General features: G+C 35.6%; 1 protein-coding gene across 1 annotated transcript in view; it reads right to left on the reverse strand.

The window, feature by feature from the left end:
• The window catches only part of VPS13C (vacuolar protein sorting 13 homolog C), a gene marked incomplete at its 5' end in the record, with an annotated part of 79,594 nt that overhangs the window by 49,074 nt on the left and 13,925 nt on the right, over window positions 1-16,595 (reverse strand). Inside the window, 18 exons of the mRNA XM_026059358.1 lie at window positions 2-169; window positions 619-722; window positions 1,293-1,406; window positions 2,488-2,647; window positions 3,827-3,886; window positions 4,659-4,738; window positions 5,504-5,660; window positions 7,602-7,732; window positions 8,200-8,308; window positions 9,133-9,280; window positions 9,494-9,798; window positions 10,605-10,772; window positions 11,782-11,885; window positions 12,532-12,648; window positions 13,688-13,841; window positions 15,612-15,671; window positions 15,821-15,897; window positions 16,296-16,449. Coding sequence (XP_025915143.1) covers window positions 2-169; window positions 619-722; window positions 1,293-1,406; window positions 2,488-2,647; window positions 3,827-3,886; window positions 4,659-4,738; window positions 5,504-5,660; window positions 7,602-7,732; window positions 8,200-8,308; window positions 9,133-9,280; window positions 9,494-9,798; window positions 10,605-10,772; window positions 11,782-11,885; window positions 12,532-12,648; window positions 13,688-13,841; window positions 15,612-15,671; window positions 15,821-15,897; window positions 16,296-16,449 — 2,370 coding nt within the window. The remainder of the gene's footprint in view (window position 1; window positions 170-618; window positions 723-1,292; window positions 1,407-2,487; window positions 2,648-3,826; window positions 3,887-4,658; window positions 4,739-5,503; window positions 5,661-7,601; window positions 7,733-8,199; window positions 8,309-9,132; window positions 9,281-9,493; window positions 9,799-10,604; window positions 10,773-11,781; window positions 11,886-12,531; window positions 12,649-13,687; window positions 13,842-15,611; window positions 15,672-15,820; window positions 15,898-16,295; window positions 16,450-16,595) is intronic.

Here is a 16,595-nt window from a genome sequence, read left to right on the forward strand (position 1 = left end):
CCAAAAGAGACATAAAAAACTTATGCAGATAAACTATTTGGATGCAGCCAACTTTCAGAGACATTTTACCATCCACCTTTGACATATCTGCGTAGGCGTCCCCTGCTGTAGCATCTGGATAAAGTGACATTTGAAATCTAAACACTTCATCTCCCATTATGGAGACAGCCTAGATGATGAAGTCCATAGTTAATATCACTAGGCAGTACTGTGATAGAATCATTGCTTAAGTTATCAAACAAGAAATATTTCCACAAACAGATCAACTGCATTTTGTCAGCAATACTTGGATACATATATGTTAGGCACAAAAGGAACTTTAATCAGTTATTTTATGGTATGCCTTATCTCAGTTTGTTATCTGTAGTCCATTTTATATTTACACTACTCATTAGAAGAAAAAAAGGATGCAAATCTGATTAAGAACAAAATATTGAATGGAAATATATTTTGCATCCCTGAGGTAGAGGAAATTCTAACGACTGAAATTTTGCTCAATATTTGATGCATTACATCATACTTAGTATTACGGAACACAGCAAATAAACTACAGCGCTTTCATTAAATAATTTTAAGAATTGTTGTTTGTTTTTTAAAATAATCTACACAGCACATCACCTTTTTATGGATTGTCTTTGGATCAACATTTGTTATTACAATGTCCTCAAGTCTGGAGAACACTTCTATCTCTTTAGCTTTCATAGCTACAGATGCATCCATTCCTGATTTTGGATGGAAGGAAGAGAAAATAGGTAACAATTTATTAAGGAGCATTTTATTAAGTAAGCATTTTTAAGAAAGAAGCATTTATTTCAAATTGAATACAAAGAACAAGAATTATTTGGAATTGAGAATTATGCAGTTTAACAACTAATGCTAAGCCCAAGAAGCAAATCCTGATCTTACTGCGTATGAATCATCTGCTAACTTCAACTGACTCTAGGACCACGGTGCAAATTTCTGACACTAGCTAGGATATAACTATTCAAAAACATAAGCCTGTGTTACTTATGAAACAAGTGCCTCCATTTCAGTTTTAATCTATTCAGAATTTAATTGTCCCCCCCTTTTTTTTAAATCAAACATTTTCTTCCCTCATAGGTACTTTGGCTATTAAAATTATTAACTGCAGTCATGTTATAAGATTAAAATGCTTTCAAACAGATGTTACAGAAACACATATACATTGTACGCATTAGCTTTTCAAAAGCAGGGAGTGGGAAGGAAGGAGGAATATCATGTATTCCTCACTATCATCAACTAGTCAAAATATTTAAATAAAAAACCCTTACCTTGTACTCTAATGTCTGCAATTCTATAGGTCTGATCACAAACAGAGATACTGAATGCATTTAGCTTTGCAGTGAGTTTCAATTCATAGATATCATGAGCTGCATTACTAGACGCTGAATGCGAAAAAGTAGTGACACATGTTGAACAAACATCATAACTTAAAATTTTAAAACTAAATTTACATTATTTATGTTTTGTACATATATGAACTGTTCAAAAACAATTTGCAGTTATTCCTTAAAAAGTTAAGGCTAATTATTGGACATGAAATTAAATACGCCTTTATTAACACAGTCCTATTTTTCTGGCACAAGAACAGTCACCAACTAACACAGGCAAACAGCAATTAAAACTGAATATTTTCTCCTCATTAATACCTAATTTTCAGTTTGCAGGCAACAGTACCCTGAATACAGTGTATATTTCATTATTTGAAATGCTGTCTCACATGATAAAGTGTCCCTTTCTGCATGGAGTAGTGAGACTAATTTGGGCATATTCGGAAAAGAAAAAAAAAATATGGCACAAAATCCAAGGTGGCTGTGGAATGCAAAATACAACAAGCCACTACAAACTCAGTTAGGATTAGAAAACTTTGAATTTTACAAACAACAACAGAAACACAAAAGTCAACCACACAAACCTAACCAAATATCTTTAAGGAACTTCCATAAAAAAAAAACTCATACTATTTCAAGGTTACAGATCCCCACTGCTGAAACAAACACAATATTGAGGGGACAGCTCAGTTCAGAACTTCCTTTTGCTCTCTCATGTCTCAAGACTGGTTATTTTAATCAGCATAAGCACTCTTACAGTCCTTCAGACTAACAGGCAATAAAGTTGTGACACTGATGCTTTGGAAGGGCTTTGGTAGGGTCTACTGCAATATCTTTTATTCAACATTTGTTATAAAAGTTGGTCCGCTATTTAGGAAAAAAAATACATGGAGTATAGAGAATTTGTGGGATTAAGCAACATAAGTATCAACCAAAATATCTGACCTCTTCAAACACTAACGCTGAAGACAACATTTTTTAAAAAAATTAGTTTATCTTCTCCCCACGTACAATTGTGTGTGCATTCTATTTCACTAAATAGACTGCAATGCAGTCACCTGAAGCAGTATGCTTCAAAAGCAAAGGCTAGATACTGTTAATCTACTCAAGTGTGGCATTTCTAACACCATTTTACCTGGTCTGAGAGTACTTTCTTTCTGTTCTACTTGAGGCTTGTGATCTGACGCTTTATCAGTACTGGGAAGGCCACCTGATGGAACACTGAATGCAAGGAAACTCATGATGGAAAGTAAAGCCTCTGTGTGAAGTACTATATCCAAACACGAGAAGAAAACCTAAAACAAGGGCAAGGAGATAAGGCAACACTGTTATTTAACATTTATTACCAGTCTTTTGTGTAACAAATCGAAGTTACTGTCATGGAATTGAGAAAAAAAGTGCCTTGCTCATTTCACACACATCTCACCCTCTCCATATTCAACTTAGCACCGTGCAGAAACCCTGGAACAGAAGAGGGAGCTATGGAATGGAAGCTTACAACAGATACAGAGGAACTATGCCAACCTAAAAACTGCTATGTAACACAAGTAAGCTTTTTCAGTAACTTAATTCTGCTATATTTCACCATGGACTATGACAATGAAGCACTTTGGTTGACATCTTCAGGACCACGTGGAGAAATATTTTAGTAGTACCATATAACAAGATAACAAATACAAAATCTCCAGTCAGAACAGAAAGTACATGAATATCAACTGCTGTAGCTCATTCAGTTCACTGAAAACTATCAGCAGCTATCAGTCTTCTAGGCTGAAGCAACTCTTGGTAGATGCTGATACATCAAGGAATGTCAGCTTTCTTCACTATCAGTAAAGTAGTTCAATCACTTCAAATTCCGCATGTGGCAGAGTTTTTGTCAAGAAGCAAGCTCTACCCACCACTCACTACTGCCTTAAAGGATCCATTTTAAACCCAACAATTCCCATGGCTTGCAGAATAACAACCTGCTTGCTTCAGAAGACACCGAGATGCAATGGAATACTACACACAAATAGTTGACTTTGGGAGAGGTAGAAAGAACACTGATGAAACAACACCTCTGAGCATGCTAGTCTGATGCATCACCTCACATCAGTTTCACTCTTAGGAACTTCAAGCTCTGCAACACAAGACCCTCATTTCACATGCTGACAAATTTATCACTCCAGAAATAAAACGTATTCTAGAGGCTTCAATTATAAATATGTCCTCACAAATTTTAAGCACCTAAAAATCTACGGCTTCCATTTAAAAATAATGCATCAGTGCTAAGTACTTCTGTAAAAGTCACCTTTTTTAAAAAACTCTCTTTGAAATGAATAAATATAAAACAGTAAGCTTTATAGATTAGGAAGTCAGAGGTGTTTTTTTTTTTCACCCTCTTCAGTGAGCATTAAACAGGCAACAAACAAGTTGATACAGCTGTTACCATTTGAGAAGCTTAAAAAGATTATGAAATACGTTCCTGTACTTACATTGATGGTTTGTTTGGTGCTTCTGTACGTAGTAACAAAATTTGGTCCATCAGCATCAGCCTAGCAAAGGAAAAAGAAGCCCAAGCACACAATCAGTCTTTACTTTAAAAACTGGAACTAATTTTTTCCATTGCAAAGGAAAACAAAGGAAAGTTATGAACCCTGAAGACAAAGTTGTCTAAAGCATATGATTAAGTCAAACAGAATCAGTGCTGACCATGTTTTGCTGAGTGACATTTTATAGCATATTTTGCAAAAATTCAACTGGCCATTTATAAACTTCTCTTTAAACTGGATCAATTTGTGCTTAGTACTTTTTCAAAAAAACTTAACTTATAAGTCATTATAGATAACAGAAAAAAAGCATTGCTCCTGACATCTATCAGATTCCCAGGTATTCATGCACTTTCTGAAAGATAATCTATTTTTTTTCTTAAATATTTATCTACCAACATATCTTTCCTCAAATGCTGCTTTTACCACTGGTAAAGGGCCACTTACTATTTACATTTCATAGGCAAACAGATACTTGGGAGAAGACCTTGATAAGCTATAGACCTAAATCCTACAGGCTTTAACACACACAAGCAGAAAAGCTACACACACAAGCAGAAAAGCTACACACACAAGCAGAAAAGCTACACACACAAGCAGAAAAGCTACACACACAAGNGCAGAAAAGCTACACACACAAGCAGAAAAGCTACACACACAAGCAGAAAAGCTACACACACAAGCAGAAAAGCTACACACACAAGCAGAAAAGCTTTAACATAGGCTAAGTACAGAAGCCTTATTTTATTCCCCATAAAATCTTGTAAAGTATCAAAACCTTAACGTATTCCATTTTTAGAAGATGTTCACCAGTCTCACTCGAAGAATTAATAACACAAAGTGGATTCCCTTTTGAGTCTACAAATAAAGAAAGAAGTTACTGATACTTCTGTTATTATAAAGTCTTTCCATTCACAACTTGATTTCATGTTAATTCTCCACTGTATACTATTCTTGCTGAAACAGTGAAGGCAAACAGCTCTTTTCATTTAGAAGCTGCAGATGAAGAATTATCTTGTGAAATGCTGCATTCACCTTTTTATTTAAACAAGTCAAAACAAAACTTAGTCATGAAAGAAGATTCAAGACTAAAAAGTTATTTACATTTCTACTGTTAGCTTTACACAAAATTTGATAAAATATTTCTCTATTTTAATAGATGGCTATGTATTAGTTACATATCAGTTATTAGTTATGTATCAGCTACCCTCACTTCAACATCACTTTGAATTATTACCTGACCTATCAAGGATGTATCTGTTGATTTTCCAGTGCTGCTGGAACTAGTAATAAAGCATATATGCAGAGCTCAAAGTTGCAGCAATTTAGTAACTGCTCAAAACACTCTGAACAGGTAGAATACTTCCCAGAATGGTCACTCTTACTCAAAGTAGGCAACTAACTCAAGTAAATTAGCTCAAGCTAACTCTTAGCAACTGGAGTAAAACTTGGTATCATGTAAAACAGATTTATTGAATCTAGAATGGCAGTGACACTAAGTTAATGTTGGACATAACCTCTCCCTCCCTCCTCCTGCTTTTTTAAAAGTTATTTCTAACTATGCCACCCCCTTGCTATAGAAGTTGATTGCACTCACTGTACTCAGTTATATAGAATACTTACCAGTTATTTCAAGGCACTTCATGGTAATTTTTTTCAGATATGCTGTTGCAGTCAAATCATGGTTTCTAATTCTGGTTTCAGTTCCAAGCTGTAGCACAGTTAGAATATGTAATGGATATCTCTCCTTCTGGACCTGCTTCATCAAGGTTATTACAACCTTGAATATGAAAACGGAAAGAAGTTCAGTAAGTTTAGTAAAGCTGTCCAGAAATTACAGCGTGCAGTTATAATTGGGAGTTATTTCCTCAACTATGCTTCAAAAGTAATTAGACTTGACTTTTTTTTTTTTTTTTTTTTTTTTTTTAATACAAACAGGATCTAAAACTAAAATTTCTTAAAGATGATTTTTTTCCTCTATTCCTCTTAGCCAAGCAGTGAAGTAGAGCAATCACTTCTTAACTCCTACAACAACAAAACAAAAAACCTCAAGTCTGGTGATTTGACTAGAATTCCACTTTGTTGATTTAGCAACAAATCTCTACCTTCTGAATAGGATGCTACACAGTGCTATATACAGAGAGTTTGAATACACAGAGAACAGTTACTAGAAATCATATTTGTCTGGAAGGAAGGGCAGTGGAGAATGGATATCAGCGTGAATAAATCTTTGGATAACTAACAAATATACAAATAACTTCTAACAGAGAAGATAAAAAGTGTTCCAACATTACACTTCTGCATAATTACAAAATTTCATGCCTTAGACTGACTAAAATTTTGAAAAAGGGAAAAACTTCTTTGTTTCTAAATGAATGTGAAAAATAAAGTAGAAGAACTAGATATAATTACTGTGAAAAATATCATTTCAATTATTTCATGAAGTAATTGTCTTACATTTCTTGGAACCAGAAATAGTGTTGTCAGACTAACAATTTACCACACAAAAAATTCAAAGAAATTTTACAATACTTTGTCTGCATCATTATATGGCAGATTCTTTGTATACTAATTAGCATTTTGTCATCTTAATAACCAGTATATGCAGCCCACAGACAATGTAGACTCTAGCTTATTAAGAATTTCAATGTGAGGTGTGTGTGTAACTTCATAGTAAATAATACATAAAATTATTAATAAGATATACTAAATAAGAAAAAAATTAGCACTACAGGCTAGCCTATAATATGCCTCATTCCTACCATCAAGACGTTCTTCACAGCCAAGAAAGCAGTTCCAAAAGAAACGGAAGCTGCCAGGGATACTGATGGTACTAGTTGGACAACTACTTGCCAATTGCTGACAAGGTACCCTGTCAGTAACAACTACAATTCTGCAAAACTTGTACCTTTTGCCCTGAAAAGGCCCCAAGCCTTGGATGTTACCAACTTTTGTAAGCTGTCTATACTTCATTTGGAATACAAATATTTCTAATGCCCTTAAACTAAGTTTTATTAGATGATTTCACAACTCTCAGAGTATGTTCTCCTTGTGGCTAGGGACAGGGGGAAGTTTCTAGTCTCCGAGGGGAACTCTCATACAGCAATAGCATCATTTTGGGTTTGCAGGTGGGTTTTTTGGTTTAAACAAAAAGAAACCCAGATTTACTACTGAACAAAAACATCTACAGAGATTTAGTGAAAGTAAAACTATGCACCAGAAGATCACAGTTACATAAAGCAAACTGCATGCATAAGCTGTTTGGTCAAGCCTATCAAAAAAAACCAACCAACCAAAAAGAACACACACATCATGCTGGGCTCTTCACATTTAAATACCACAGACATCCTCAAAGAAAGAAGATACTTGGGTAATTTCTTGTGCATAAATCTTTGTCACTTGATGGCTTGTGCATTTTCCCAGTATTTTGCTAGGAATAAAGGTGAGGTTCTAGGCATCTCTAAGGGAAAAAAAATCTAGTTCTTGCTTAATTTCACTGGTTTTGTTACTAAAAAGAATGTTATACAGTCTTATGACGGATTAAGGCTAGGTTAGTATAGAACATCTAAGAAAAACCTGTTTTGCCTTGTTCGATGAATACCCCCATCTTTAAAGGACTCCCTGAACAGATGGTTAAAATGGACTTTTTAGCCCATTTGTTCTGATAAACAGATGTGAGCGCTAGATTCAGTAACCATACATTTTTCAGGTGGATAAATACCTCTTTTATTTCAAAATTAAGCAGCATATTGATTACATCTTCATTTAATGTTCCTTTTCTCTTTTCAGACACTTTTTCTGGAACACTCTTATCTTGTGTCGAAACAGATTTCTCCATTTCTTTGATTTTACCTGCAGTATTCAAGAAGCAGGTTAGCTTCAAGATGCATTGCTACAGTTTCATTAGCACAAGAAACACATACAATTCTTTCATTCATTTAGATGGCTTAAAGTGGCCTGAGAAAAGCTAGTAGAATTTCTACAAACTGAGCTTTGAACTTGAGAGTAGGCAAAGGAAGCAGAAATGTGTGCTGGCAACAAATAGACACTGCCATCTGAATAACTTGCTACCTCCATGGCTCTTCAGTTAACCACATCACCAAATTCTGTCTTGCAATGTTTTCACTTTTCTGAAGCATAAGAGTAGGAACACCACCCTTGGGGGGGAAAAAAAAAAAACGGGGGGGGGGGGGGAAGAGTTTTATCACTTGTGTGTCATACTGTCAAATCTAAGCTTGATTTTCAGGTAACAAATACTTTTCACTATCCCTGAAAGCTAACACACTTAACATTCAAGACAAACAAATTCCATCTCTGACCTTCCTTTTGCAGCACCGTTTTTGCATGACTCTGCTTTTCTTCTGCTTCACCAAGGTTTTCTGTCAACACTTTGAGAAAGACATTCAAATCCTCTTGACTTACAACAATCTACAAAACAGTAAACTGCAGTTCTCAGAAAAAGCTGTTTCTTAAACTGTTCACTACCTAGCATAGCAGAACAATGTTTTCTAGCAAGAAAAGGAGTGCTTATTTACAGTGATTTTGTCAGCAGCAACGTCACTTGAAGAATGTAGCATGAACAGCGAAATTCTTTTGACCATTTGAAGGTTACAACTTCTGCAACTGAAAAGGTATCAGTCTATACAGCAGCTTTTTGTTACAGTATCTACGCTTTTACAACTTCACTATAAATGACACACTAAATTATGGCATTTTATTTTCAGTTTTATAGAAATGTACCTGCTGTTTTATTTCAAAGTATATAAATTGTCACAAAAGGCAACTGCCTTGAACTCATTGAAGGGAGATAGGAAGTTATGAAGCTGGAGTTACCAAGGCAAATATTTGCATAGATCTGAATTCCTCTAAAGAGGATACCCCTTTTTAAAAAAGCACGGAAAATGACTTGCTTAGAGCAGCTGTGGAATTAACAATCATAATATTGATGCAAGCTGGTCCTGTTTTATGGCAGGAGATAAAAAAGACTCCTTGACATCCCCTGCAGTTTTCTCTTCTCTGCATCTCACAGTTTAATAAACATACCCAGGATTTTGGGGTGTTTTTATGACACTTTCAAATTTCTACATTTATATAGATAGATTAAACCTGTTGACATGACTGAAACACACTCAATAGCTGTTAACAGACCAGTAGCTTGTTCCACCTCTGCATCCAGGAAATAATATAAAGGTTAGTATTATATTCAGTATTATAAGGAGCTTCTCATCACCTTCTTTTTTTGCAAGACTTACATTCATTGTATCCAGATGTCCTGTGATCTCTACCACAGGTTTTTTGTAAAACCAAGCTGCAGCTAGATTTCGATTCACAGTCAGGCTCAAATTAATAGGATGAAGTATCTGAATGTCAGGATGTGATGGATCTGTCTCCATAGAAGCCCTAAAAAAGAAATGTTGGGGAAATGTCAAAAAAAATTACAACTCATATTTTACATGGAGTTATATTTATTTGCCCTTAAGATAACAGGTTATTATTTTAACATGAAGTATTTGACTCTTCCACCAATAGGATTTCTAAACAAGTAGATTAACATCTTACAGAGTATTAATATTACCAATTAGTTAAGGTGTTATGTAGTAAAATGCACTTTACCTAGACAGTTTCAGCTGTGTCAGCTGCACATCCATTTTATCAATGACTGGAGGGAGCGAATTGCCTTCTGCAGACACCAAGCTAAACTGGTTCTGAACCTTGATCAAGCCAAGATCTATTACTATAGCATTAAGGGAAACTGAGGACTGAGGAATGACAATAACTGGTGCTTTCAAGTGAATGTCCATTGACAGTCGAAAACTCCTTTGAGCCAGGTCTTTTACACTTGTGGCAGCCTTTTCTGCAGCTTGGACTGTAGCAGCACTCAGTGCCTCCTTAGCTGTTTGAAAGTTGTTCAAAAAAGTCTGTAATAAATGGTTCAAGAAAAAGGAAAGATACAGCTGTAAACAGCTTTTTATTCTTAACTGTTCTCTCATTTTATAACAATCACCAAAATCAGTATCAAATTGGGCTTCCTGCTGTGTTAATTTTTCCTGGGAACAAAAACTGAATGCTGTCTGTCATGACCTCTATTAGTCCAAAAAAAAATGTGCTAACCAGATTCCACTCTTTTTTCTTTATTAGCTCAAGATCCCTTTATCTCATTAGCTTCTAGGGACCATGTAATTTTTAGAGTCTCTCCTTGCCGCCAGTGAATAATAATTCCTATTAAAGCCATTACCGAATGACAGGGAGCACACAAGCACTTTATAAAAAAAGCCAACTTTAGGATACCCGACAAAGGTAGAGACATTTACAGTGATTAGTTTGCATGTTTTTCCTTCTGCCCTCAAAGCATCTAACCTCACAGAAAGATCTGCCTCTGAAGTTAGCTCAGATGTTTGTGATGAACTTAATTTTTTGTAATGAACTTTTTTTTGTCATCTTTGGGGAGTGGGAATGCAAAAACAAAAATACATACCTAACTAGCAGCAAGCTTTTCCTTATTTCAGAAGAGGAGGGAGAAAAGCCACACCTTCTTGCACAGTGTTAGTTTTTAAAATTTAAATCAGTTAGAAAGCTTACTTTATCTGAGTTTACAGACAGTAGAGAAAATTAAGCCTATCCTTTTTCTTTTTGAAACTTCAGTTATCACTTGTATTAAGCATGCAAACAAGGAAGACTTATTCAAGAAAGCAGCACAAAAATACACAAAGAAAACAAATCTTACCAGAAGAGACATGAGAAATTTGTGAAGGTACACTATTTGAATACAGCCTACTTTCAAAGATACAGTACCATCCACTTTTGACATATCAGCATAGGCTTCTCCCTCAGTAGCATATGGATATAATGCCAGATTGAAGCTGAAAACTTCATCTCCTACTATAGATACTGCCTAGAAAGAGAGAAACAGAGTATCAAACTAATGCATGACAACTATTTTGCCATCAGCAGTTTCTAAAAAAAAGTTCTTAACATAAAAATAAAACAACCACACAAACCCTAGATATATTAGTGTATCAGACGTAAAAATTAGACATACAATCTTCTAACATGAAAATCATGCTTCAGCATGTATCTTATTTGGAAAGAAGTATTCACTTGAATTTTAAAACGGGGGGAAAAAAAGTCTCTTCAGTGATCACCTCTGACTGCAAGACACCACCCACAGCAATTTATCACTTCCTTGAAAATTCAAGGGAGATAAAGTATCTTCCTTATTCATACATTCAGCACAAGCCCAGAAATAAAATCTTTATTATGGAAAAGTTATTTTTTATTTTTTCAGTATTGAAATTCAAAGACTTCCATGAAAAAAGGCATATTGAGAAGAAGGAACTTAGAATTTTTTATAGTCTAGTGGTTGAAATATTTACAATTCAAGGCACATAAAAGAAACTTCATGTTCTCCATGCAAATTAGACCTTACCTACCATTGATAAAATCCATTAACTGGTACCTCCCTATATTTTCTTCCTTTTTGCTCCAATTAAATGAGAAAAACAACACATTTTGATAACATCAGAGTTTAGGGGTGCAGAGAAGCAACAGTTCAAGCCTACACATCAATACAGGCTGGGAATCACCCGGCTGAATAGCAGCCTTGCTGAAAAGAACCTGAAGGGAACAGGCAATGTGAAGTTGAGCATAAGGTAACAAGGCACGCTCAACGCACAGAAAGCAATCCACATACTTACTGGGCTACATAAGGAGGAGCACAGCAAGCAAGCAGAATGAAGTTATTATTTCCCTTCACTTCACCACCAGTAGAACTGCCCCCTAAAATACTGTGCCAAATGAAGTATTTTTAAAGAGTGGAATAAGATAATGAGCATTATATTTCACTTTTATAGACACAAAATTAACCGAGAGTGAAGTAAAAATTAAAACCTTGAGTTGAGTACCTTTTTATGAAGGGTCCTTGAATCAACATCTGTGACAATTATGTCTCTGAGCCGGGCAAAGAGTATGGTGCGACTTGGCTGAAGTAGAAGAGATGAGTCAAGACCTGCACGGTATAAAAAGAGAAATGGTAGCACTGCATGATAGAAATAGCACCTAATTTTGTGCAAATACGTTATATGACTTTCAGATAGATGTGTACAAGCAAGGTTTTATAAACTGTATTAAACATGCTTATATATTCATACTAAAAAGAGCTTTGGCAGCAATCAGAATTGTGGCCATGGCCAAATTTGTAAGTGAAACTTCCTCTCTCTCACTGAATTATTGATAGCCCCCAGGGTGAGGGGCAGACAGAACTAAGCAAACCCTAGGAGTTCAAAACCAAAAGGAAACAGCTCTAAAATATCCTAAATAACTCAGGTATGTTGAAAAAATATCCAAAACAGTACAACAGGAAAAGTTACCCATAATCATATTCATCTCCTTCAAAATATGAACCTAATTAAACAACTTAAGAATAAAACATTATGTTTTTCTAGCTGAAGGCCAATATATTATGACAGACAAGACAGACAGACTTGGGAAACAAAACAAAAAAACAAACAAAGCACAAGCCATTTTTGTCCAGAAAAAAAGGAAAATATCCAGAAGCTGAAGAATTTCACCTTAAATACCTTTTAGTTCAATTACTAGTACTTGCTTTGAAACTGAACTACAAGATCAGTTACTACTAACAAAAAATTTAATACCTTGTATCTTGATCTCTGCAATGTTCTTTTTTTCATCACAAATATTTAAACAGAAGGCATCCAGCTTGGCAAAAAGCTTGAAGTCAAAGACATCCTTATCCTTAGAAATTCTAGCTACTAGAAAAGAAAGGAAGAGAAAATTTAAAATCCTGAGAGCACCAGGTTGGCTGCTTTGATGTGGGTTTTTTGGCATTCAGATGACTCAGTATTGTTTCCTATAGTTTCTTTCATCACCATTAGCATGACAGAGTCTGTAATATTCCATCTCAAACTACATGCTCTTCTCTGAAGACAGCTTTATAGAGAGGAGTATAAAAAGTCTGCATTTGCTTATACCTCTACATTTGATACTACTCCCTTCTAGTGGTAATTCCCTATTCAGACCTTCCCCCTCCTCGGGCTGGGGAGAATAAGATGAAGTGAGACATCAACTGTCAAAAGCTATCTATGGAGAAAAGGCCAGAAGCCACCAGAAGCAATCAGTGGATGGTCTACATTTTCACTAACCAGAAGTAACAGAGTTAAATGTTAAGCCAAGAGCTTAAATGTTTACAGGTTTTGTTAAACTGTACCCAGCAGCTTTTCCTCTAGGCTGCAAAATCAAACCAAGTGATGCAAACTTAAGTGATTCAAATCATTCTTCACTAGGACACCTCACTTTCAGCTGGTCAGATGCTTCAGTTTCACACAATGTTAAAGGAAGTACAGCAGTTCCCTTTGGGCCAATTGTTTTGAGAGTTAAATTTTTGTTTCAGTGCTGCAGGAACAGCAAGATTTTCATTAGGCTGGCAAAGGACTCAGTTACTTCTTTGAAAGTACATTTAAATTGTCTAGTTCAATAACATGGCATAATTATCAAACTACTGTTTCTTTCCTTTATTTTACCATGAACACTAAGACCCATGCTGCTGTTTGAGTCCTCTAGGCCGGCAGAAATGTCATTTATTCGAATTCAAGCCTGAAAGAGCAATGAAATAAGAATAGAAAGCTCACTTGAAGACATCATTTATAACCAAAAACTTGGTTTCATTTATTACTTTTTGAAATCAATCCTCCAGCCTGTGAGAACCACTCTGTCACATGAGCTTTGATCCTCACCTCATCCTTCAAAGCTAGTAAGATTAGCACCAAGTTTTCCATAAAATATCAACTATACCTTTCTTTAATCTAGTGTCATCTTTTTGCTTTTCTTCATTAGTTGGTGCGTCTTTGCTACTTCCATTGCCTGATGGAGTAACAGCTGCTAGAAAACTGACAGCAGACATAAGGGCCTCTGTATGCAGCAGAAGGTTTAATGATGAGAAGGTTACCTGTTGCAAACATGACACTCCATATCACAAAAAAGTAATTTACAAGTAAAATAGTTAGACTGAGACTGAACGGCACCCGCTAAGCACAAGAATTTCTGAGAAACAGAAACTGCATGTTTTACCAGCAACAAGTCATCAAGAAAAAAAGCTCCCTGTACAGCAGAATAACACTAACCTTAGAAAATAAGTAAACCTGACAAAGATATAATGGCTGTAACTATTAAGCTATAATCTCTTCAGTACAAAAGCAAAATTATACAAAATGAAATTAAAATCATGAGAAGAGGGAAAACTGCTTATCTCTTAGATGACTAATTAGAAGAAGTACACCTAGAGTAAAGCAGCCTAATCTAAAACAGAATTCAATCTTCTCAAAGAGTATGCTCTGACAAACCCAGAGTCATTCTTGGATGCTCCTGCAATAATACAGAATTATGTAAAAGGATAAGTGACAGGTGGCTGCTGTGCAAATATTCAGTGAATTTGTTGAGAAATGCTTCTATCCTAAAAAAGTCCAGAAGTTGGATAAGTGCCTGCCTTTAGTTTAACAAAAGTTGTTATCCAGTTGAATGGGCTTAAAATTGGGAAAAGAAAGAGTTCAAACCCAATTCTTCCAGATGCAGAAGTCCTATTAAAGGCCTGCTGGGGAACACCTCATGATGAGGAGAAAGTTGAGTTTCTCTAACAGAGTTCTCCCATAGGGTTAACTCCAGCAACTCAGCATATATGTTCACCTCAATGGCACCAGAGTAAAACTGTTATACCTTGCTGGGACTGCAGGTACCTTTTTTGGCAGAAAGATTCCAGTATTAACTGGACTTCCTGATGAAGCCTGTCAATACTCTAAAACTATGAGGTGGCCAGTGGAGTATTTCAGAGTCTTCAGTACTACCATACCAAAAAAGGCCAGGCAAATTATCTTCCAGAAAGTTATAAAGTAAGTATCTCAAACTAAGTTATATTGATAAAGGGTGGGAGATACCTATCATAGAAAGAAGTATTTTCTTTCTAATCTTAGCATTGTTCCTCAAGGTAGGAAAATTGACAGCCCTTTGTAGTTTATTTGTGGAATTGCTCAAGATACTATTTTCTCTTGGAATGAAAACTCTGACATCAAAAACACACCATTAGCACCATAGTCAGAATTTAAGAAGTTAGGTATTTGCTGTTGAAAAACATATCCCTATACTGCAATAATTTATAAACGGTATTATATTCTTCTTCTAGAGTCCCTGATAGCAGTGATGGGAAGGAAAATGGAGTATCACAAGATGCTCCTGATTCACATTTCAGAGTGAAGAATTAAAATGTGCCCCTCCCCCCAAAAAATCACTCATAAATGAATTTAAACTTAGACTTTAGGCTCTTAGTAAATTTAGCCAACAGAGTGCTGATCACATAGTTCATACAAAACAGATAAATTGTCAGGAAAGAGAAAGACTTCCAGACCCACTACATTTTCCATAGTAGGCATTTGAACTACATGATCTCAAATGGATGAGGAAGATGATGCATTCTGTTGTTATTTGACTTTTATTCACATGAGCTAGCTACCCAACTTTTCTCCATCGTTAAGAAACAGATTAAAATACTGCTCCTGCATGTTAAAGTTGTATGACAAATTTTCAAGTGCTTTTTAATTCTTTTCCTCCTTGCTGCAAGAGGAGCAAAAAAAAAAAAAAAAAAGGACAAACAAGCCAAAAAGCCCCACTGATTCCCCCTTCTAAATAAACAAGTCAACAGAAAACAAGAAAAGCTACAGGCACTCACTTGAATCATCTGTTCAGTGTTGTTGAAAGCCGTCTGAAAGCTTGGACCACTTCTGTCAGCCTGAAAATAATGATTACCATGAAGGTTAACAGTAACTCAAACGAGCCACTGCACTCTCCAGAAGATACAATGAAACTACTCTGAAGAGTAGATTTAAGACTTTAGTGTATAAGAATTCTTTAAAAATAAACAAAACGCTTTATATATACCTTGATATATTCCACCTTCAGAAGGTCTAAGCCAGGTTTATCTGAAGAACTAATTAGATGAAGGGGTGTTTTTTTACCTGTAACATACCAAGAATTAGGCTGTCAAAGCACCAAAGAATTTGTGCCTCCAAGAAAGGGATTAGCTTTCTACATGGTGTTTTAGAGTATGTTGCACCACTGAATCTAAATCTCTTTGATTTTTCAGTCCAAAATGGCAAGCCTGTACCCATTCTGCATCCAAAGACTAAGCACTAATCTAGTTAATTATCCAGTAAGCATTAAGGTGTGAGGCTAAAACATATCATCTGTACCCATGGGACAATTGCTGCCAACGGAAAGTTGCATACTAAGTATTGTATCTGTAAAACTACAATTACATTTGGATTTTAGTGAGAACACAGACAGGACAGCCACACTTTCAGACTAACTAATAGATATAGATACACAGTATTATACTTCTTTCATTACTTTTTACCTCCAATATCATAGTAATCCAAGCTAATTTTCTTCAAGTAAGATACAGCTGCTAAATTATAGGTTCTGACTGTAGCTTCTGTCCCAAGATGCATTACATCAAACACAAGAATTGTTTCCTCAGTTTTCTTTTGCCTGGTGAGTTCTAACACAACCTAGATGAGCAAGAAATAAACAGTTATGCTATCTGGTATTCTCATCCCTCAAACCAAGAACAGAGAAGAAAAAATAAGGAGGGGGGTAGAAGACACAGAGAAAACACACCAAACAGTGCTAACATTAATGACTTGCTTGGTTTAAT

This window comes from Apteryx rowi, unplaced genomic scaffold (genome assembly GCF_003343035.1).
Source record: "Apteryx rowi isolate R43461 unplaced genomic scaffold, aptRow1 scaffold_156, whole genome shotgun sequence".
NCBI lineage: Eukaryota > Metazoa > Chordata > Aves > Apterygiformes > Apterygidae > Apteryx > Apteryx rowi.